The sequence below is a fragment of the Cetorhinus maximus genome, unplaced genomic scaffold, assembly GCF_964194155.1.
Source record: "Cetorhinus maximus unplaced genomic scaffold, sCetMax3.hap1.1 HAP1_SCAFFOLD_2057, whole genome shotgun sequence".
Lineage (NCBI taxonomy): Eukaryota > Metazoa > Chordata > Chondrichthyes > Lamniformes > Cetorhinidae > Cetorhinus > Cetorhinus maximus.
Window position 1 is genome coordinate 23,095 of NW_027597997.1, and position 22,429 is coordinate 45,523.

The window sequence follows — 22,429 nt, forward strand, 5'->3', positions numbered from 1 at the left end:
ACCATTCAGATACTTCACTTGTGCGGAGGGAGTTATTCTATTTTCCCACCTGCTAGCACTCGAGCTTTAAAAGTTCAAAGGATCTGTTGCACAATCAGAACATTCTTATTAGCGAGGAGCAGGTTAGCTGATTTGATTTTAATAAGTTTACATCTTTGCCCTAATGGCTCCAACCGAAATCGGAAAACAAAGAGTATAATTTTCAACAGGACCATCTTTCAATGGTGGGATGTTTACCCAGCATTCTCCGCGGGGTAGAATGTATCCTATCCAGACCACAGGAGCTTCCTGCGCATGCGCACTGCTGGGCATAACCGGAGCATGCGCAATGCGGTCTCTGACTAGGGCATGCGCAGTGCAGATTGTGCCTGGCGTTAGCCGGAGAAGCGAGAAATAATGGACTGCGGTTGACTAATGGAGCCGCTGGGTAGGTGGAGAGGATTAGAGCGAGGAGAGTGGGCGGAGAGGCTTCATAAATACTCGGTGGAGGCCTCAAACCCCGACTAAGAAACTACCGGTCCTGTTTACCCGGGACGGGGCGAGATCGCTTGAACTCCTCTGGGTCACAGGCCCGGGTTAACGGCCGCCATCTTTATAGTGGCCAATGTGCAGCAGGGCGCATGCGCGGTTATCCATATGCCTGTCAGCAGGAGGAGAGAATATTGTGTATTTCTATCCTTGACTGACAGGGATGGATTTTTGGAAACTCCTTTTACAGGGGGTGAGAAGGGGAGGATTTACACACAGCAAACTAAATCAAAAGAAATGTTTCTCTCTTCAATTTCTATCCTGGATTTACCGTGATGGTTTCCGTAAACTTGCAGGTTACTGGAAGTGGAGGATTGACAGACGGGAGACTCAAACCAAATATCACATCAAGACCTGACAGAGTCACTCGTTTCATCCGGACCTGAATATCATCGCTCTTTGAATGTGGGAAGGAAAAGCTTTGTCTGAACTGTCTATGGGAGAAGATTTCAGGTGTGACTGGAAAAATGCTGAGACACACAAACCCTGGTTACAGCACACCTGGAGAACAATGTTTAGTTCTGGGCAACAAACATCAGGAAGGATAGAAAGGTCTTGGAGGGAGTGTAACACTGATTTACCTGCGTGATATCTGAGCCCCAAGGGATAAATTACAGAATGAGATTACTCAAAAAAGCCACAGTCATTATGGCACAGAGGAGGCCATTCGGCCCATTGAGTTCATGCCAGATCTCTAGAACAATCCAATCAGCCCCATTCCCCTGCTGTATCCCTGTATCTTTGCAAGTTTATTTCCCTCGAGCATCTATCCAATTTCCTTTTGAAATCATTCATCATGTCCATTTCCACCTCCCTCATAGACAGCAAATTCGAGCTCATTACCATTCACTGTGTAAAAATATTCTTCCTCACACCTCCCATACCTTTTACCCAAAATCTTAAACCTCTGTCCTTGAGTCCTTGTACAATCAGCTGATGGGTGCAGCTTTTCTTTGTCCACCTTATCTAAACCTGTCATAATCTTGTACACCTCTACCAATCTGCCCTCAACCTCCTTTGCAGGAACCATTCTGGTAAATCTCCTCTGCACTTTTCTCAAGGACCTTCACACCCTTGCTAAAGTGAGGTGACCAGAACTGAATGCAATTCTTGAATTCTGGCCTAACCAAAGCTTTATAAAGATTCAGCATAACTTCCCTGTTTTTGTTCTCAATACCACTATTTATGTAGCTCAAGATCCAATCTGCTGTGCTAACTACTCTCTTAATACATCCTGTCACCTTCAGAGATCAAAGAACATGCAGCTCCAGGTCCTTCTGTCCATTCACATTCTTTAGATCTGTGCCATGAATTATATCTTCCCCTCCCTATTCCTCCTGCTAAAATACTGTGAGGGTTGTAATCCCTGGAATTTCGAAGATTAAGAGGTGATTTGATCAAAGTTTTTGGGTTATTGATTGGAACTGAGAGGGTAGATAGAGAGGAACTATTTCCACTGGTTGGGGAATCTAGGACAAGCAGGTGGAGTCTAAACATAGAATCAGGTTCCAGCACCTTTTCAGGGAGAGATTTCCAGATCAGGACAACTCTGTTGGTGCACTTCCCTGTTTTTATACTCAGTTCCTCTATTTATGAAGCCCAAGATCCCAGATATTTCCCTAACTACCCCTCAATCTGTCCTGCCATAAGAAATTGGTCCCACAAATGGATTAATCATCACCCGTACTCACAAAGCCTATATAATGATACAAGATTTAAAATAGTTCCTGTAATACGTGCCCTGAACACCACACACCCGTCCCCAAGGTTATGTCATCCCATCTACAAGGACCTTGATGTTCAGATGATAAGGGAATTATCCAGGAATTTCATAAGTCAGAATGCAGGGAGAGAGATGGGTGGACTATGATCACCCAGTAGCCAAGACCCCGGTGTTAAGGCAGTTTTGGGAAAACACCGCAATCGTCCCTGTGATAGTGACACCAGTAAAAAGGGTGGAGGGAAGAGAGGGATCAGTGACTGGGCTGGAATAGGGGCCACGGCTGGCACGGCCGCTGGGAAGCACTTAGACATGGAGAATATGTGGGAACAGGACGAGGCTGTGAGGCAGCAATGGACAGGAATCTTCAGTAAAAGAAATAAAAGACATAGAGATGAAATCCTGGAACAACAAGAAGGAGTGAAATCCAGAAAAGAGATGGTGGACGGACGGATCGAGAGAAAGGGAACGGTCAGTGAGATCATTCAGCAGAATAAGATTGAGGTGAAAAGTCAGAACATGTCTAAAGCTGTTCCTTGTGTGATGTAAGGAGGGTTTTTATTGGATCAGGTACAACAAGGGCAGGAGGACATTGAAAAACAATAGAGTCCAACAATAGAGAGCCCAAAGGGTTTGGAGGGGGAGGATTAATAATCCCAGGGAGTCACAGGCTGCACAAACTTCGAGTGTGCGCCCAGACCCATTGTAAAACAGTGAACAAATAAATTCTAGATTTTACTGAGACTCTTTTCCATGTCCCAGCTCCTGTGAATACTGACTGGAAAGGGACCGGAATCTCAAGATGCTCCACTCCGCTGGCTGCTCGTGTGGAAGTGATCTCCGATCAGATTAATGTGCTTCTGCTGTGAGTATTCAATAAAGTGTCTGAACCTTTCATTGTGCTTCCCATCCAATATCCCCCTTGTCCATGGAACTTCCATTTTACCAACTGGGAAAAAAAATTGCCCGTTCACTGATTGGTCTCGATGGAGGTAGGATTACCCAGAATGCCCTGTGCGTCAGAAATCCCCCTATCAATGAGAACAGGAACCCAGATCGCCGGCGTGGGGGCCGGGCTGTGCTCAGAGCATGCTCAGTGCAGCTTGTGGAGAGGGACTGAGGTGGAACAGGCGGCTCAGGAGGCCGGAGGAGATTGTGGACGCACGAGAGGAATTGGAGCTGGGGGTGGGCCGGAATTCAATTATCCCAGATAATCCTGGAGGGCTGTAAGACTGGAAATTACCACCATCTGGATCAGAGAGCACAGGGGTGATGGTGAACAAGACTTGGTGTGAGTAAGGACGAGCAGCTGTTTTGAATGAACTCCAGTTTCCATGGAGTTGAATCTGGGAGGTCGACAAGACGCACAGTCGAATCGTCCAGTTTAGAGGGAACAAAGGAATGGATGAGTTTCAGCAGCGGATGAACTGAGGCAGGGACACAGTTGGGTGATGTTACTGAGGTGGAAATGGGTGGTTTTAGTGATTTGTGGTCAGAAATTCAGCTTGGCCTGAAACATGACAACAAGATTGTGAACAGTCTGGTTCAGGCCCAGAGAGCTGCAAGAGAGAGGGATGGAGTCAGTGGTTAGGGGGTGGTGTCTGTTGTGGGGACTGAAGACAATGGCGTCCCTCTTCCCAATAGTTAAATGGAGGAAATTTCTGCTCATCCTGTACTGGATGTCAGACTGGATAGTGTGTGAGTTGGAGGTGATGGTGTTCACTGACACCTGTTACCCTGGTCCTTCTAGGTGGTGGTGGTTGAGGCTCTGGGGATTCTGTGAAATTCCTGGATGAGTTGTAGATGTATAAAACATTTCTTCACCCCCTCCATCTCCCACCTCTCTCTCTCTCTCCTCCCATGGAGACCAGAGTCTTGTGTAGACCCAGTCTGGGTTTCCGGTTCCCTTCCCTGAAGGACATTAGTGAACCAGTTGGGTTTTTATGACAATCCAGCAGTTTACATGGTCACTTTTTCCTCATGTCAATTCCACAAATGACCAGATTCATTCAGCTCAGTTCCCCAACCTGCCTTTATGTTTTTGTGGGTTCTCTCTCACTCCCTTTTTTCTGTTTTAAATCAATTTCACAGGGTATTAGAAGAGGAGGATTTACAGTCAGGAAACTCAAACCAAACATCACATCAGAATCTGACAGAGTCATCCAGTTGATCGGAACTTGAGTATCATTGGATTTTGAACATGGAAGAAAAAAGCACCATTCACAGTGGAGAGAAACTGTACACGTGTTCTGCGTGTGGACGAGGCTTCAGGCAATCAACTGGCCTGTGGAAACACAAGTGCAGTAACACTGGGGAGAAACCGTGGAAATGTGAGGACTGTGGGAAGGGATTCAAATCTCCAGCTGAGCTGGAAAAGCATCAGCGCAGTCACACTGGGGAGAGGCCGTTCACCTGCTCCATGTGTGGGAAGGGATTTACTCTTTCATCCAACCTGCTGAGACACCAGCGAGTTCACAGTGAAGAGAGGCCTTTTAAATGCCCAGACTGCGGGAAATGCTATAAAAGTTCCTGGGAACTGATGTACCATCAACGTGTTCACACTGACGAGAGACCATTTAAATGCTCCCACTGCGGGACTGGGTTCAGGCGATCATCCCAACTCACTGTACACCAGCGAATTCACACTGGGGAGAAGCCGTTCACCTGCTCCGAGTGTGGGAAGGGATTCACTCAGTCATCCGACCTGCTGAAGCATCAGCGAATTCACACTGGGGAGAGGCCATTCACCTGCTCCACGTGTGGGAAGGGATTCACTACCTCATCCATCCTGCTGACACACCAGCGAGTTCACACTGATAAGAGACCTTTTAAATGCTTGGACTGTGGGAAGTGCTTTAAAAGTTCCTGGGAACTGATGTACCATCAGCGTGTTCACACTGATGAAAGACCATTTAAGTGCTCTCAGTGTGGGACTGGATTCAGACAATCATCTCAACTCACTGACCATCAGCGAATTCACACAAGGGAGAGACCATTCACCTGCTCTGAGTGTGGGAAGGGATTCACTCAATCATCCAGCCTGCTGACACATCAACGAATTCACAGCGGGGAGAGACCATTCACCTGCTCCAAGTGTGGGAAGGGATTCACTATCTCATCCAGCCTGCTGACACACCAGCGAGTTCACACAGGGGAGAGGCCGTTCACCTGCTCGCAGTGTGGGAAGGGATTCACTACCTCATCCCACCGGCTGAGACACCAGCGAATTCATAAGTAACTACAGTGATTTGATTTTGCTGTTAATCATATCCAGGACTGAACCCTGTTAATTGGAGTCTATTTCTGCTGATGTTACTAATCTCCAGACCACTTAAAGGGGCTAATATTCTTGATAAAAATCAAATAAGCAGCTTTGTGTTAAACACAAATCCATGGAGGTTTTTTGAATATCTCTACTCAGGTTAATTCTTTCTGAAGGGCTCTCCCTCTCCCCATCTCCTCCATCCTCACCTTCAACAACAAGTGTGAGGAGCTCATGGAGCTTCTTTGTCACTAAGATTAAGACAATCTGATCAGCTGCCTCTACTGCTTCCCTTCCACTAGCCCACGGGGCTGAACTGCCTCTAAAGTTCCCTGTTACCTGACCCCTGAACTCACATCGTTCTGTAGTTTCCCTCCCATCTCACCTCAGGCCCTCTCAGAGCTCATCTTGTCCATGAAACCCGCCTCCTTCATCAACCCTACTCCCACTAAACTACTGATCACTCAACTTCTCCATGTTCACTGACTATGTTAACAGTTTTCTCTGTCAGGTACTGTCCCTCTCACCTTCAAATCTGCCATCATTATACCCTTCTCAAAAAATAAATCCTTGACCCCACCATCCTTCTAAACTACTGCCCCATCTCCAGCCTCCCTTTCTTCTCCAAAGTCCTTGAACATGTTGTCACCTCCCAAAACTGTGCCCATTTTTCCCAGAACTCCATGTTTGAATCCCTCCAATCAGGTTTCTGCCGCTGTCACAGTACTGAAACAGCTCTTATCAAAGTCACAAATGACACCCTTTGTGACTGTGACAAAGATAAATTCTCCCTTCTCATCCTTGACCTGTCTGCAGCCTTTGACATTGTTGACCACATCATTCTGCACCTTCGCCTCTCCCCTGTCGTCCAGCTGGGTGGGGCTGCTCTCTCCTGGTTCCATTCTTCTCCATCTAATCATAGCCAGAGAATCACTTGTAATGTCTTCCCTTCCCACTCACACAGTCACTTCTGGTGTCCCCAAAGGATCCACCTTGGTCTCTTATTTCTCATCAACCTGTTCCACACAATGACATCATCTGAAAACACTGTCACTTATCACATTTACACTGACACCTCCCAGCTCTACCTCACCACCACCTCTCTCAACTTCTCCACTCTTGGTAAATTATCAGACTGTTTGTCTGATATTCAGTGGTGGATGTCCAGAAATTTCCTCCAATTAAATATTGGGAAGACTGAAGTCATTGTTTTCATTGTCGGAATGACTGGTAGAAGCAGATTCAATAGTAACTTTCAAAAGTGATTTGGACTTTTATTTAATTAGGAAAGATTTGGAGGGCAATCAGAAAAGAGCAGGGGAGTGGGACAGATTGGTAACATTTTCAGGGACAGTACAGGGACAGTGGGCTGAATGGCCACCATCCATGCTCTTGATTCTATCATATCATGTTTACTATGAATCATTGTATTATAAATCACAGAATCTCCTAATAGTACAGCAGAGAAGGAGGCCATTTGGCCTATAGAATCTGTGCTGGTAACTTTCAACGAGCTATCCAGTTAGTGCCACTCCCCCATTCTTTATCCCATCCCTGCATCATTTCTCCTTCAAGTATTTCTCCAATTCCCTTTTGAAGGTCACTCTTGAACCTGTATCCATCGCCCCGTCAGACAGCGCATTCTAAATCCTAACCACTTGTTACTGAAAAGATTTCCTCCTGATGCCTCTGGTTCTCTTGCCAATCACCCTAAATCAATGTCCTCTGGTTATCAAACCCACTGGCCATTGGAAATATTTTCTCCTTATTCACTCTATCTAAACCCTTCATGATTTTAAACACATCAATCAAATCTCCTCTTCGCTTTCTCTGTTCCAAGAAGAACAACCCCAGGTTCTCTCATTGATCCGTGGTCCTGTGATCCACCAACCCTGGAATCATTGGAGTCAATCTCCTCTGTGCCCTCTCCAAAGCCTTCATGTCCTCCCTAAAATATGATGCTCAGAATTGGACACAACCCTCCAGCCAGGGCAGAAATAATGTTTTTTATAGTGAGCCTCCTTGACCTTTGTACTCCCAGGGCAGAATTTTGCCGTCAGCGAGCAGGAGGCGGGGCCCACTCGCCAATGTGTAAAATGACACACGGTGATGTCAGGCGGAACCCCTGATGTCATCGCGCCCCATTTAAATTTTCAGGAAGGCAGGGGCGCAGCAAAATCAGCTGCGGGCCCACCGACCTGTCAATGGCCAATTAAGGCCATTGACATGTTCAATTAAACAATTAAAGGACTTGCCCGTCCAACCTTAAGGTTAGCGGGCAGGCCAGGAGCCCCGGCGGGGAATAGAGAAAACATGAAACCTCATCCAGTGGCGGGATGAGGTTTCATGTAGGGTTCTAAAAAGTTTAATCAAGTTATAGTGTAAATTATGACATGTGCCATCTCAAGATGCACTGCAGCAACTCACCAAGGCTCCCTCAACAGCTCCTTTCAAACATGCAACCTCTACCAGGAAGACAGAGTTAACATTTCGAGTCCATATGACTCTTTGTCGGAACTAAAGAGAAATGGAAATGCAGTGAAATATAGGGCGAAATTTTACGGCAGCGGGGATTTACGTTTCTGCCAAAGCCAATGAGGTTAAGAATGTCTCACCACATTTTACGGCCTCGTCCCCGCCGAAACGGGGCCGTAAAACTCTGCCCATAAGCTGTTTAAGGGGGTTGGGACAGGTGGAGCTGGATAGAGGGCCAGTGATAGGTGGAGGCAAAGGAGAGATTGCCAAAGATGTCATAAACAAAAGGTCAAAGGAGTGTTGACGGTGGTGACATTAGCTAAAGGATGTGCTAATGGTGACATTAAGGGTAGAAAGCAGAATGAGCAAGTGACAGATGGCCCTAGTGGGGGTGGGGTGGGGGGAAAGGGATCGAAATAGGCTAAAAGGTGGAGATAAAACAATGAATGGAAATAAATTTAAAAAATAATAATAGAAATAGGTGGAAAAAGAAAAATATATATATGAAAAAAATAATAATTATTAGAAAAAAGGGGATCAAAAAGGGGGTGAGGATGGAGGAGAGAGTTCATGATCTGAAGTTGTTGAACGCAGTGTTAAGTCCGGAAGGCTGTAAAGTGCCTAATCGGAAGATGAGGTGCTGTTCCTCCGGTTTGCGTTGAGCTTCACTGGAAGGATGATCCATTTCCGCCAGCTCCAGCATGATGCCACCACCAAACACATCCTCCCTTCACCCCTGTCAGCATTCCGTAGGGACCATTCCCTCCGGGACACCCTGGTTCACTCCTCCATCACCCCTTACACCTCAACCCCCTCCCACGGCACCTTCCCATGCAACCGCAGAAGGTGCAACACCTGCCCTTTTACTTCCTCCCTCCTCAACATCCAAGGGCCCAAACACTCCTTTCAAGTGAAGCAGCATTTCACTTGCACTTCCCTCAATTTGGTCTACTCGATTCACTGCTCCCAATGCGGTCTCCTCTACATTGGAGAGACCAAACGCAGACTGGGTGACCGCTTTGGATTTTGAACATGGAAGAAAAAAGTACCATTCACAGTGGAGAGAAACCGTACACATACTCTGTGTGTGGACGAGGTTGCATGACCCAGACCTTCCTGTCGCTTACCATTTCAAACACACCACCCTGCTCTCATGCCCACATGTCCATCCTTGGCCTGCTGCAATGTTCCAGTGAAGCTCAACGCAAACTGGAGGAACAGCACCTCATCTTCTGATTAGGCACTTTACAACCTTCCCGACTTAACATTGAGTTCAACAACTTCAGATCATGAACTCTCTCCTCCATCCCCACCCCCTTTTTGATCTCCTTTTTTCTGATAATTATTATTTTTTTATATATATATTTTTCTTTTCCCACCTATTTCTATTATTATTTTTAAAATGTATTTCCATCCATTGTTTTATCTACACCTTTTAGCCTATTTCGATCACTTCCCCCCCACCCCACTAGGGCCATCTGTCACTTGATCGTCCTGCTTTCTACCCTTAATGTCCCCATTAGCGCATCCTTTAGATAATATCACCACCGTCAACACCCCTTTGTCCTTTTGTTTATGACATCTTTGGCAATCTCTCCTTTGCCTCCACCTATCACTGGCCCTCTATCCAGCTCCACCTGTCCCACCCCACTTAAACAGCTTATGGGCAGAGTTTTACGGCCCCGTTTCGGCGGGGACGAGGCCATTAAATGCGGCAAGACATTCTTAACCTCATTGGCTTTGGCAGAAACGTAAAACCCCGCTGCCGTAAAATTTCACCCTATATTTCACCACATTTCTATTTCTCTTTAGTTCTGACGAAGAGTCATACAGACTCGAAATGTTAACTCTGTCTTCCTCTCCAAGGAACAGTGATAAATGTCCAAATCACAACAACAATCTTTATTTATATAGTGCCTTTCATGTATTAGACCTTTCCAAGGTGTTTCACAGGTGTGTTTATAAACCAGGAACCTTTGTAGGTCAGCGAGCACAGGGGGATGGCTGAACATGCCTTGGTGTGAGTAAGCACATGGACAGCAGAGTTTTGGATGACCTCAAGATTACAGGGATGTTGAATGTGGGTGGCTTGCTGGAAGCATGTTAGGATGGTTAAGTCTAAAGGTAACAAACGAATGGATGACGGTTCCAGCAGCAGTTGAACTGAGAGTCGGGTAGAGTCGGGTGATGTTGCTGACGTGGAAACATACGGTCATGGTGATAATGTGGCTATCTGGTTGGAAACTCAGTCTGGGGTGAAATATTTCACCATGGTTGTGAACAGTCTGATTCAGTCTCAGGCAGTTGCCAAGGAGAGGGATGGAGTCAGTGGCTCGGGAGTGGAGTTTGTGGCGGGGACTGAAGACAATGGTTTTGGTCTTCCCGATATTTAAATGAAGAAAATTTCTGTTCATCCAGTACTGGATGTCAGAGAAGTCAGGATGGTGTGTGACTTGGAGAGGTATTTGGAGGTGATGGTGTTCACATTCACTTACTATCCTTGTCCTGCTAAGTGGTGGAGGCTGAGGGCTTTGGAGGTTCTGTGAGATCTCTGGTTGAGTTGTAATCCTTCTTTTTCAACCCTTGCCCCTCCCACCTGACCCTTCTCTCTCTTGTTATCTTCTCCAATCTAGGCCAGTGTCTTGTATAGGCCCAGAATGGGTGGCAGATTCCCTTCCCTGAAGGACATGAGTGAACCAGTTGGGTTTTTACGACAATCCAGCAGTTTTCATGGTCACTTTTTCCTAGTGCCGGCCCCACAAATTACCAGATTCATTCAGCTCAATTTCACAGCCTACCTTTGTGTTTTTGTGGGTCCTCTCTCACTCCATTTTTTCTGTTTTAAATCAATTTCACAGGATATTAGAAGGGGAGGAATTGCAGTTGGGAAACAGAAACAAAACATCACATCAGGATCTGAAGAAGTTGCCCCATTTATTGTAACCTGAATATCATTGGATTTTGAACATGGAAGGAAAAAGCATCGTTCACAGTGGAGAGAAATCGTACACGTGTTGTGTGTGTGGACGAGGCTTCAGCAGATCATCTGGCCTGCCCAAACGTAAATGCAGTCACACTGGGGAGAAACTATGGAAATGTGGGGACTGTGGGAAGGGATTTAATTACCCATCAGAGCTGGAAAATCATCAGTGAGTTCACACTGGGGAGAGGCCGTTCACCTGCTCTGAGTGTGGGAAGGGATTCACTTGTTCATCCACCCTGCTGAAACACCGACAAGTTCACACTGACGAGAGACCTTTCAAATGTCCAGACTGCGGGAAGTGCTTTAAAAGTCCCCGGGAACTGAATGGCCATCAACGTGTTCACTCTGACGAAAGACCGTTCAGGTGCTCTCACTGTGGGGCTGGGCACAAGACATTATCTGACCTCACTGTGCATCTTCGAGTTCACACTGGGGAGAGGCCATTCACCTGCTCAAAGTGTGGGAAGGGATTTGCTCACTCATCTCACCTGCTGACACACCAGCGAGTTCACACTGACGAGAGACCTTTTAAATGCCCAGACTGTGGGAAGTGCTATAAAAGTTCCAGGGAACTGATGTTTCATCAGGGTGTTCACACTGACAAGAGACCATTCAGGTGCTCTCACTGTGGAACTGGGTTCACATGTTCATCTGATCTGATTGTACACCAGCGAGTTCACACTGGAGAGAGGCCGTTCACCTGCTCCGACTGTGGGAAGGGATTCACTCGGTCATCCCACCTGCTGACACACCAGCGAGTTCACACTGGAGAGAGGCCATTCACCTGTCCTGATTGTGGGAAGGCGTTCACTCAGTCATCTAACTTGCTGACACACCAGCGAATTCACACTGGAGAGAAGCTGTTCACCTGTTCTGAGTGTGGGAAGGGATTCACAACCTCATCCAACCTGCTGAAACACCAGCGAGTTCACGAGTAACTACAGTGATTGAATTTTTCTTAATCACATCTAGGACTGGGCCATATTCATTTGGATCTTTTTCTGTTGATGTTAATAAACTGCAACCCAATTATTGGGGCTAATATTCTGGATAAAAGTCTAATAAATCAGCTTTGTGCTCAACACACAACTGTCAGGTCTTTTTAATATCTCTAACACAGGTTAATTCATTTTGAAGGGCTCTCCCTCTCCCATCTCCTCCATTCTCACCTCCAACAACAAGTGTGAGGAGCTCATGGAGGTCCTTTGTCACTAAGATTGAGGCAATCCGATCAGCTGCCTCTGCTGCTTCCCTCCCTTCCACTAGCTCATCGGGCCAAACTGCCCCTTGTCCAAGCCCTGAACTCACTTCTTTCTCCTATTTCTCTCCTGTCTTCTATCTCCCCTAGAGCTCATCTTGCTCGTGAGACCCACCTTCTGCTCCCTTGACTCTATTCTCAATAAACTGCTGACCATCCATCTTCCCAATGTTATCTGATATTGTTAACGGGGGTTCTCTCTATCTTTTGGCACTGTCCCTTTTACCTTTAAATTCACCGTCATCACCCATCCTGAAAAAAAACCACTTGACCCCACCATCCTGGTAAACTGCCACACCCCACTCTGACCTCCCTTTCCTCTCCAGAGTCCTTGAAGTTGGTGTCCCCCAAGGATCTATCCTTGGCCCTTGTATTTCTCATCTACACGTTGCCACTAGGTAACATTGTCCAAAAGCACCGTGTTAGGGTTCACATGTACACTGACAACACCCAGCTCTACCTCACCACCATCCCTTTCCGTTCCTCCACTGTTACTAAATTATCAAACTGCTTATCCGATATCCAGTACAGGATGAGCAGAAATTTCCTCCAGTTAAAAATTGGGAAGACCAAAGCCATTGTCTTCAGTCAACATTCCAAAATCTGTCCCCTAACTAGTGAGTCCATCCCTCTCCCTGGGAACTGTCTGAGGCTGAACCACACTGTTCACAATCTTGGTGTCATATTTGACCCCAACATGAGTTTCCAACTACACATCCACACCATTATTAATACCCCATATTTCAATCTCCATAACGTCGCCTGTCTCCACCCCACCCCAACTCATCTCCTGCTGAAACACTCATCCATGCCTGTGTCACTTTTAGACTTCACGATTCCAATACATTCCTGACCAGCTTCTCACATTCACCCCACCTCAACACGGAAACATGAGATCATCCGAAACTCTGCTGCATTCTCATGCCAAGTCCCATTCACACATCATCCCTGTGTTCCCTGACCTACATTGGCTCCTGGTCAAATAATGTCTCGATTTTAAACTTTGCATCCTTGTTCAGAAATTCATTCATGCCCTTATTCCTCCTTATCTCCAGTCGCACAACCCTCTGAGGTATCTGCACTCTTCTCATCCGGTCTATTTAGCATCCCTGATTTTATTTACTCCAACATTGGTGGCCATGCCTGGGTGTGAAGCTCTGAAATTCCCTCCCTAAACCTTTCACTCTCCTGGTTAAAGTTGCTTAAAATCTGCCTGTCAAATCAAGGTTTTGGCCGTCTACCCTAATATCGTCCAATGTAACTTGGTGTCAGTTTTTTCTTTCTGAAACTCTTCTGACCTTAGGATATTTTATTACATTTTATAAATACACATTGTTACTGTTTCACAACATCCAGTTTTTTGGTGGTGTTAGTTAAAGCATGAATGTTGGCCTCACTGCACCAGTAGATCTCCCCTGTGAACAGTATGTGCAGTTGTTGAGGTCTCCTGAGCTGAAAGTGGAGCTGATTGAGCTGTTGGCCCTGCAGTGTACCTTGAAGAACCATAATCCACTCCCAAGATAAGTGCACTGTAGACTGAACATTAATCCGCCCCTGTGCCCCACAAACTGGATCATTACTTTATCCCAGGAGGTAAGATTCATAGTGTTGGGAATTCCAGTACACCAGAGAAACATCTCTTAACTCTTATATTCTGAATTCTGATTTGTAGGTAGCTATCCATTAATTCTGTTCTCTAGATGTGGACTCAACACATCTCGTAGACTGTGCACACGGCACAGACAGTGCACCAGTGGATGGAGGGAATCGAGACTAAGTCCTGTACCAGATATATTGGTGAAGTGAATTTCTCTGTCCCATGGGCATTGGTGTATCGGCAGCAGCTATTTCACCCCTTTCCACCTTGAAGCAGATAATGCTGCCAATTTATTAATGAGATTTTTTGATAGGACACAAAAAATGAGGCAAAAATAAAAACATAAAACTGCGGATGCTGGATAATCCAAAACAAAAACAGAAATACCTGGAAAAACTCAGCAGGTCGGGCAGCATCGGCGGAGAAGAACAAAGTTGACGTTTCGAGTCCTCATGAACCTTCAACAGAACTAAGTAGAAATAGGAAATTTCACCCCTTTCCTATTTCTACTTAGTTCTGTTGAAAGGTCATGAGGACTCGAAACGTCAAATTTTTTCTTCTCCGCCGATGCTACTAGACCTGCTGAGTTTTTCCAGGTATTTTTGTTTTTGTTTTGTGACAAAAAATGAGGCCTCGTAACTTTCCCTCTAAATGACAGGCCTGCATTGGATTTAGAAAACACTGTGAGAAAACATTTAGCGGTTTAACCGGTGGTTGGAGTTAGTAACAGAAAAGTGGTGGTCATTGTACTTCGCATCAACGTGGAGAGACTGGGCATTAATACATTTTTCTCATCGCCAGTTCGTGGTTTAATGGCGGTCTGTTCACCCAGATTCCCCGCAGGCCAGAAAGTCCCCTATCAATGACGACAGGGTCAAATGCGCCGGTGCAGTACCAGATGTGCTTTGAGCATGCGCGGTGACAATGGCGGAGACGGGCCGGTGCATAGATGGTTCCGGGAGGCGGTAAAGATATTGTGCGGCTCGGGGTGGAATGGGGGTGGTGGGGAAGCGGGGATGGGGCTGTTAACGTTCATTAACACCAGGTGTAGGCTTAAAGCTTCGGAGAAGAGGAGGCTGTTTGCCCTGCATTGACAGACCAGGTTCACAGCCGCCCTGACGGTGGGGAAACGGCCGCCATGTTGGTAGATGCAATGCGTGGAAGACGCGCATGTGCGGCCATCTTGGTGAGGGAACCGGAAGTGGGCGGGGCTTCATGGTTCCCAGTGACCAGGAGACAAGTATCTTTTGGACACTGACAGAACTGCCCTCCCAGCCAATAATTGTAATAATTAAACATATTTTGATGTTGATATTCTTGAAACCATCTTACACTGCTCAAACCTTCTTTGAACCTTCATAATGGGTAATGAGTAAAACTCAGAGAGTTGTCGCGATCTGCCTGATAAGGTCGTGGGATCTGATTCCATAACTAATTCTAAAAGGGAGGTGGACAGTTACCTGATGAGGAGGTTACACAGTTTCGGACATAAAACAGGGATGTGGGACTGAGCAAGTCTGCTCTTTCTAAGAGCCAGTACAGGAATGATGGGCCAAATGACCTCCTCTTGTGCGATGCACCTCGAAGATTCTCTGAAAATGAATGCAACCAAAAGAAAATCTTAGGTTGTTGCTGATCATTCCACTAAATTAAAGAGTTCTCTATTCAGCAAGAACAACTTAAAAACATCACAAATAGGAGCAGGTGTAGGACATCGAGCCTGTTCCACCATTCAATAAGATCATGGCTGATCCACATCAGCTCCATTTTTCCTCCTTGTCCCCATTTCCCTTCGTTCCTTCCATCTCCAAAAATCTGCTGAATTCAGTCTTGATTATACTTAATGACTGAGCACTCACAGCCCTCTAGGTTAGAGAATTCCAATTCACAATCTGTTCATTGAAGATACTTTTCATCTCATTCACATAGCGCCATTAACATCCAGAGGTGTTTTACAGCAGCATAGCCAGACAATGATTCATACAATAGTTGTTTGTGATCCACTGCACTTGTCTGAAGTTACTTCACAAGGTATCAGCTTTATTCTGGGAGCTGAGAAGGCTGAGCTCACTTTCCTCATACACCTGAATTCCAGAGATGACAAAACTGGAGTACAGCTACAGAGCTCAGCGCTTTCTCATCAGCAACGATTCAGCCTCTGCAGGAAATGCAGAAAAGAGGCAGCAGTGCTCATCGGCAACCCAAGAACGTACTATTTAAGTTCAAAGTCTTTGTCCAGAGTGTGTGGAACTTGCTGCCACAGGGAGAAGTTGAGGCAAAACAGCGTGAATGCAGTTAAGAAGAAGCTGCACACAAGAGGGAAAGGAATAGAATGATATGCTGATAGAGAGAAGTGAGAGGCTCATGTGGAGCATAAACACTGGCATGGACCAGTTGAACAGAATGACCTGTTTCTGCATTGAATATTCTGTGTAATTCTATTTAAATTCCTTTTACAGTGTGACTAGAAAAGCACCGAGACAGACACTGAGAGTGTTCCAGTGCGCTGACTGTGGAAAGAGCTTTAACCAGTCACACAAGCTGATAAAACATCACACCATTCACAGTGGGGAGAAACTGTACATGTGTTCTGTGTGTGGACAAGGCTTCAACTGATTGTCCTGGACACACACAAAGACGGCAGCACCATGGAGAAATCATGGAAATGCGGGGACTGTGGGAAGGGATTCAATACTCCATCCCAGCTGGAATCTCATCGATGCAGTCACACTGGGGAGAGGCCATTCACCTGCTCTGTGTGTGGGAAAGGATTCGCTCAGTCAGCACATCTTTCAAAACATCAACTTGTTCACACTGATCAGAGACCTTTTAACTGTTCTGACTGTGAGAAGAACTTCAAAAGCAAAATGGATCTGCTGAGACACCAGCGAGTTCACACTGGGAAGAGGCCATTCACCTGCACTGAGTGTGGGAAGGGATTCACTCAGTCAGCCAACCTGCTGGCACACCAGCAATTTCACACTGGGGAGAGGCCATTCCCCTGCTCTGTGTGTGGGGAGAGATTTAATAATGTATCCAACCTACAGAGACACCAGCGAGTTCACACTGGGGAGAGGCCATTCACCTGCTCCAAGTGTGGGAAGGGATTCCTTCACTTATGCAACCTCACTGAACATCAACTTGTTCACAGTGATCAGAGACCTTTTAAATGTTCTGACTGTGAGAAGAGCTATAAAAGCAAAAGTGACTTGTTGAAACACCAATGCACTCACACTGGGGAGAGACCGTTCACCTGCTCTATGTGTGGGAAGGGATTCACTTCGTCATCCCACCAGCTGAGACACCAACGAATTCACCAGTGACTGCAGGGTTTGGATTCTGCTGTTATTGCCGCTGTCCATCACATCCAGGACTGAACCACGATCATTCTGATAGTTGGTGTTTGTTTCTGCTGATGTTAATAACCCCTATAACTGGCTGGAGTTCAATATTTTGATATCTGTCAAATGAATTCATGTTGTTTCAGACACACACTTTGTTGAGTCTTTAATTTCTCCAGGATAAGAGGAGGTTACTTGATATCCTGTTACTGACTGCTCTATTTTGGGTCTTTTCTCCTTTCCAACTTTAGATTACTTCAGTTCTCAAACCTTCAGTTACTCTCATGGACAAGCCACAGCTCCCCATACCTTTCAGAGTGGCTCCCCTAGCTTTGGGATGCAGGGAAGGTGTCAGTAACACTCCTGGGATCACTGAACACAAAACCCAGTCTGTTAATCATTTTCAGCTACTGGACTTAGTGTATGTCCCACAGCATCGCTCTCGCCTTTGATGTGTGAATACAGCATCACATCTGTAAACCTGGTTTAAATTTAAATCCACTGAGCAAATGCATTGAACAGGAGTCTGGAGAGACTTTCTGAAGTCGATGAGACTTTCTGAAGGTTTATTTTAATTCATTCACGGGATGTGGGCTTCGCTGGCTGGGCTGGCTTTATTGCCCATACCTAGTTGCCCTTGAGAAGGCGCTGGTGAGCTGCCATCTTGAACCACTGCAATCCATGTGGTGTAGGTACACCTACAGTGCTGTTAGGAAGGGAGTTCCAGGATTTTGACCCAGTGACAGTAAAGGAATGGCGCTCGATGGGGCTGAGATTGCCGTTGTTATTTCCGGTGCCTAGGTCGATGCTGGGTGGTCTGTCTGGTTTCATTCCTTTTTTTCAGTGACTTTGTAGTGGTTTGATACCACTGAGTGGCATTTCAGAAGGCATTTAAGAGTAAACCACATTGTTGTGCGTCTGGAGTCACATGTAGGCCAGACCAGGTAAGGATGACAAATTTCCTTCCCTAAAGGACGTTAGTGAGCCTGATGGGTTTTTTACAACAATCGACAATGGTTTCATGGTCAACGTTAAACCTTTAATTCCAGAGTTTTATTGAATTCAAATTCCACCATTTGCCATGACAGATCCAGAGCATCTCTGGATTACTAGTCCAGCGACAATACCACTACACCTTCACCTCTCCCTAGGTGCCAAGAATCCAAACACACAGTTAAACCCAATTAAATTGCGATTTATATTGTGGCAAATTTTACGTATCTGGAGAAATCAACATTGTTGCTGCGCACAAGTCAGCCATTTCCCAACACTCGTAGTAAGGGGATGGTGATATCACAGAAAGGGAAGATCGGTGGGGCTCGAACTCAGTACCTGACTCATACCAGGATGAGTCTGATTTCCCTCCATACTGGTTAATGTTGTCCTTATTCATTGTCAGCTTTACAGACTCTGATTGGAAATGATTGGGAATGTTGGTCTAATTGTGTTCAATGTGAGGTCTGGGCTCATCTCGGGTGTTGTGTTCATCTTGCAGTGGCAGAGACTCTGTGTCTGAAATAGAGAATCAATGCCAGTGAGATAGGAAATGAGACAGAGAATGAGAGACAGAGAATGAGAGACAGACAGAGAGTGAGAGACAGACAGAGAGTGAGAGTCAGAGAGTAAGAAAGAGACAGAGTGAGAATCAGAGAGTGAGAAAGAGACAGAGTGAGAATCAGGCCGAGGGTGAGAGACAGACATGGAGTGGGAGACAGACAGGGAGTGGGAGACAGACAGAGGGTGAGAGACAGACAGAGGGTGAGAGACAGAGTGAGAAAGAGACAGTGAGAATCAGGTTGAGGGTGAGAGACAGACAGGGAGTGGGAGACAGACAGGGTGAGAGACAGACAGAGGGTGAGAGACAGACAGAGAGTGAGAGACAGAGTGAGAAAGAGACAGTGCGAATCAGGCTGAGGGTGAGAGACAGACAGGGAGTGGCAGACAGACAGAGGGTGAGAGACAGACAGAGGGTGAGACACAGATGTAGAGTGAGAGAAAGAGAGTGAGAGACAGATGGAGAGTGAGAGACAGACAGAAAGTGACAGACAAACGGAGAGTGAGAGTCAGATGGAGGGTGAGAGACAGACAGGGAAGGACAGACAGAGACTGAAAGACAGAAAAGTATCAGAAACATACAGAGGGTGGGAGACAGAGACTGAGAGACAGACAGAGGCCGAGAGACAGATAGTGAGAGAGAGTCGGAACATAAGAGACAATCAGAACATGAGAGACAGACAGGGGATGAGAGGGGGAGAGACAGATGGAGCGAGAAAGACAGTCACAGAAAGGGAGTGAGAGACAGTGAGACAGAAAGATTGAATGACAACATGACAGAATGAGAGAGGGAGAAAGACAAATAGAGAGATAAATATAGTCAGAGAGAATGAGAGACACAAAAAGAGACAAGAAATTGTTTCAAAGCAAAAGACAGAAGGACCAAGAGAGAGGATACAGAGACAGAAAGAAATCCAGGGAGAAATATAGGACAGAGCGAAAGAGGGAAACAGAAAGAGAGATTAACTCTACATCTTCTGTCTGCCATAAATAGGAAAGATTCAGGAGGTTTGTGAATTCTGAATTATTCACCCCATTATCACTTTGAGAAATATGAGCTGATCAGAGAGAGACAGCATGGATTTGTAAAAGGTTAATTCATGTCTAAATAACTGTGTTGTATTTTTGAGGAGGTCACTAATGTGGTAGTTAAGGGAATGTCAATGATGTTACTTATACTGACTTCCAGAAGGCATTTGATAAAGTTCCATACAAGAGATTCTAACAAAATGAAAGTGCCTGGAATTAGAGACAATCTATCACTTAGATAGAGAATTGGTTAGGAAATACTGGACAACAACCTCCTCTTCATAGACACATGACCCTGTGTGGTGCCGGTTAGTCCAGAGAGATCCCTGGGTGGACACAGTGTGTGTTGTCATTTTAATAATAATCTCACCTTCAAGAAACAAACCACTCCCAGGAGTGAAATATGTAATCGGCACCTAAATCCTGAAAGAAAAGAAGCTGGAATTCCACCTGAGGACTTTCAGAGTTTTGAAGGAGTTTGTGGCTGAAATTGGTGCCATATCTGCTGGGTAGACTTCTGAAAAATGCAGATCTCCCTTTGTTGCATCTGCTCTTTAATATATAAGTTTTAGTTAATATTGGCTGCAATTTGCCTGTTAATTCATGTTTAATTTATGTTGATTTTGCTTTGATTATTAAAGTAAAAGGTATCAAAGGTGAAATCTTGTTCAATGGTTTTCTTGTTGGTGTTGTTCAGTAAATTTGGTTCTTTTGGTTTGTTGATCTCCACAGGGATCATAACATGGTGGATACATTGGATTTGATATCCCAGGATTCCTTAGCTTTTTTAGAACAGTTCCCAAGGAATGGAAGGTAGAAAACATAACCTCACTATTCAGAAAGGAGGAAGAGAGAAAATGGGGAACTATAGACCAATTAGTCTAACATCAGATTCTAGCATTTTGCCAACTGCTATTATTAGATGTGGTAACAGGGCACTTCGAAAATCATTAACTGATTAAACAGAGTCAATACAGATTTATGAAAGGGAAATCATGTTTGACACATTTGTTTAGAGCTTTTTGTGGGTGTAACGGGTGAGGTGGATAACAAGGGAATTAGCACATGTCGTGCATTTGGATTTTCAAAAAACATTTGATAAGGTGCCACACAAGAGGTCATTACACAAAATCAGGTGTCAGGTGATTGGGGTAATATTCTAGCATGGACTGAGAGTTAATTAATGGATAGAAAACAGAGAATAGGAATAAACAGGACATTTTCAGATTGACAGGCTGTAACTTGTGGGTACCACAAGGATCAGTAGTTAAGCCTCAGCTATTTACAATCGATATCAATGATTTAGATGAGGAGACTGAGTGTAATGTATCCAGATTGCTGTTGAAGAAAGTTAATTGGAAAAGTAAATGGTGACAAGGACGAAAAGGGTCTGCAGAGGGATAGATAGATTGGGAAAGTGGGTAAGGACATGGCAGATGGAATACAACGTGGTGAAGTGTGAAGTTATCAATATTGATAGGGAAATTATAAAAGAGGGAAATTATAAAAGCAGGATATTTTTTTGCATGGTGCAAGACTGGGAAATATTTGCATTCAAAGGGACCTGGCTGTTCTTGTACATGAATCACAGGTAGTTAATGTGCAGGTAAAGCAAGCAAATGGTAAATGGTCTGTTAGCTTTTATTACAAAGGGATTGGAGTATAAGAGTAAATATGTCTTACTACAATTACACAGAGCATTGGTGAGGCCTCACCTGGAGCACTGTGTGCGGGTTTAGTCTCCTTACCTAAGGAAGGACATACTTGACCTAGAGGGAGTGAAACAAATGTTCACCAGACTGGTTCCTGGGATGAGGAGATTGTCCCATGAGGAGAGATCGAGCAGACTAGGCCTAAATTTAATGGAGTTTAGAAGAATGAAAGGTGATCTAATTGAAATTTAAAGTTCTTAAGGGGCCTGACAGGGTAGATGCTGAGAAAATGTTTCCCCTGGCTGGGGAATCTAGAAGGGAGTGGGGGGTTGGGGGGTGGTCTCAGAATAAGGGGTTGACCATTTAAAATTGAGAAGAGGAGGAATTTCCTCACTCAGAGGGTTGCGAATCTTTGCAATTTTCCACCTCAGGGTGGGTTCTCAGTTATATTTAAGACACAGGTCGATAGAGATTTGAGTATTTTTGAAGGGAAATAAGGGATACGGAGAGAGCAGACCTGGGATAGAAGATCAGCGATGATCGTATTGAATAGCAGAGCAGGCTCGAAGGGCCGAATGGCCTATTCCTGTTCCTATTTCTTATGTTCAATAAACCTCAGTCTGGTTCCCCTCAAGCTGCTGAGTGAGTGAATTAAATCTTTCTTCACAAATCACCCGGATACCAGACTACAAGTCAGGCCATGAACATTGTTTATTGTTTACAAATCACAGCGAAATGTGGGCACACAGACTCTTTATAGACGTGTCTAAATGTAATCAGAGTTATCCAGCAGTTCAGCACTAATGGGGAGAGCTTTTTCACAAAACAAGGAACAAAGACTCCACAGGATATTCAGTGATTCACTGTAAATCAGCACGAATGGATGCTGAGTATTAATTACAGCAGGGAGCAGAGTCTGAGGTTATCAACTGGTGAGTTTACTTTCAGAGTAATTCCTTCAATATCTTAACGGTTAACAGTTTTGAACAGCCCACCTCTCAAATAGCTCGAGCCTACTTGTGATTCCAAA

The 22,429-nt window shown here is 45.2% G+C and overlaps 2 protein-coding genes across 3 annotated transcripts in view; one reads left to right on the forward strand and one right to left on the reverse strand.

The window, feature by feature from the left end:
• The window catches only part of LOC144676894 (uncharacterized), a 34,824-nt gene that overhangs the window by 11,152 nt on the left and 1,243 nt on the right, over positions 1-22,429 (reverse strand). The gene's annotated exons all lie outside the window — the stretch shown is intronic.
• Positions 305-5,837, forward strand: LOC144676895 (uncharacterized). Of its 2 annotated transcripts, XM_078537212.1 has the most exons (4): positions 305-427; positions 825-981; positions 3,011-3,113; positions 4,340-5,837. In XM_078537212.1, the coding sequence occupies exon 4, from the start codon at positions 4,449-4,451 to the stop codon at positions 5,484-5,486; it is 1,038 nt and encodes a 345-aa protein (XP_078393338.1). In that variant the 5' UTR covers positions 305-427; positions 825-981; positions 3,011-3,113; positions 4,340-4,448; the 3' UTR covers positions 5,487-5,837. The 2 variants fall into 2 exon arrangements, with proteins under 2 accessions (XP_078393338.1, XP_078393337.1); XM_078537211.1 differs by lacking the exon at positions 305-427 and having other exon boundaries at positions 807-981.

Excerpts from the sequence above, each read along its gene's own strand:
- LOC144676895 (XM_078537212.1), top strand. The coding sequence starts at position 4,449 with ATGGAAGAAAAAAGCACCATTCACAGTGGAGAGAAACTGTACACGTGT.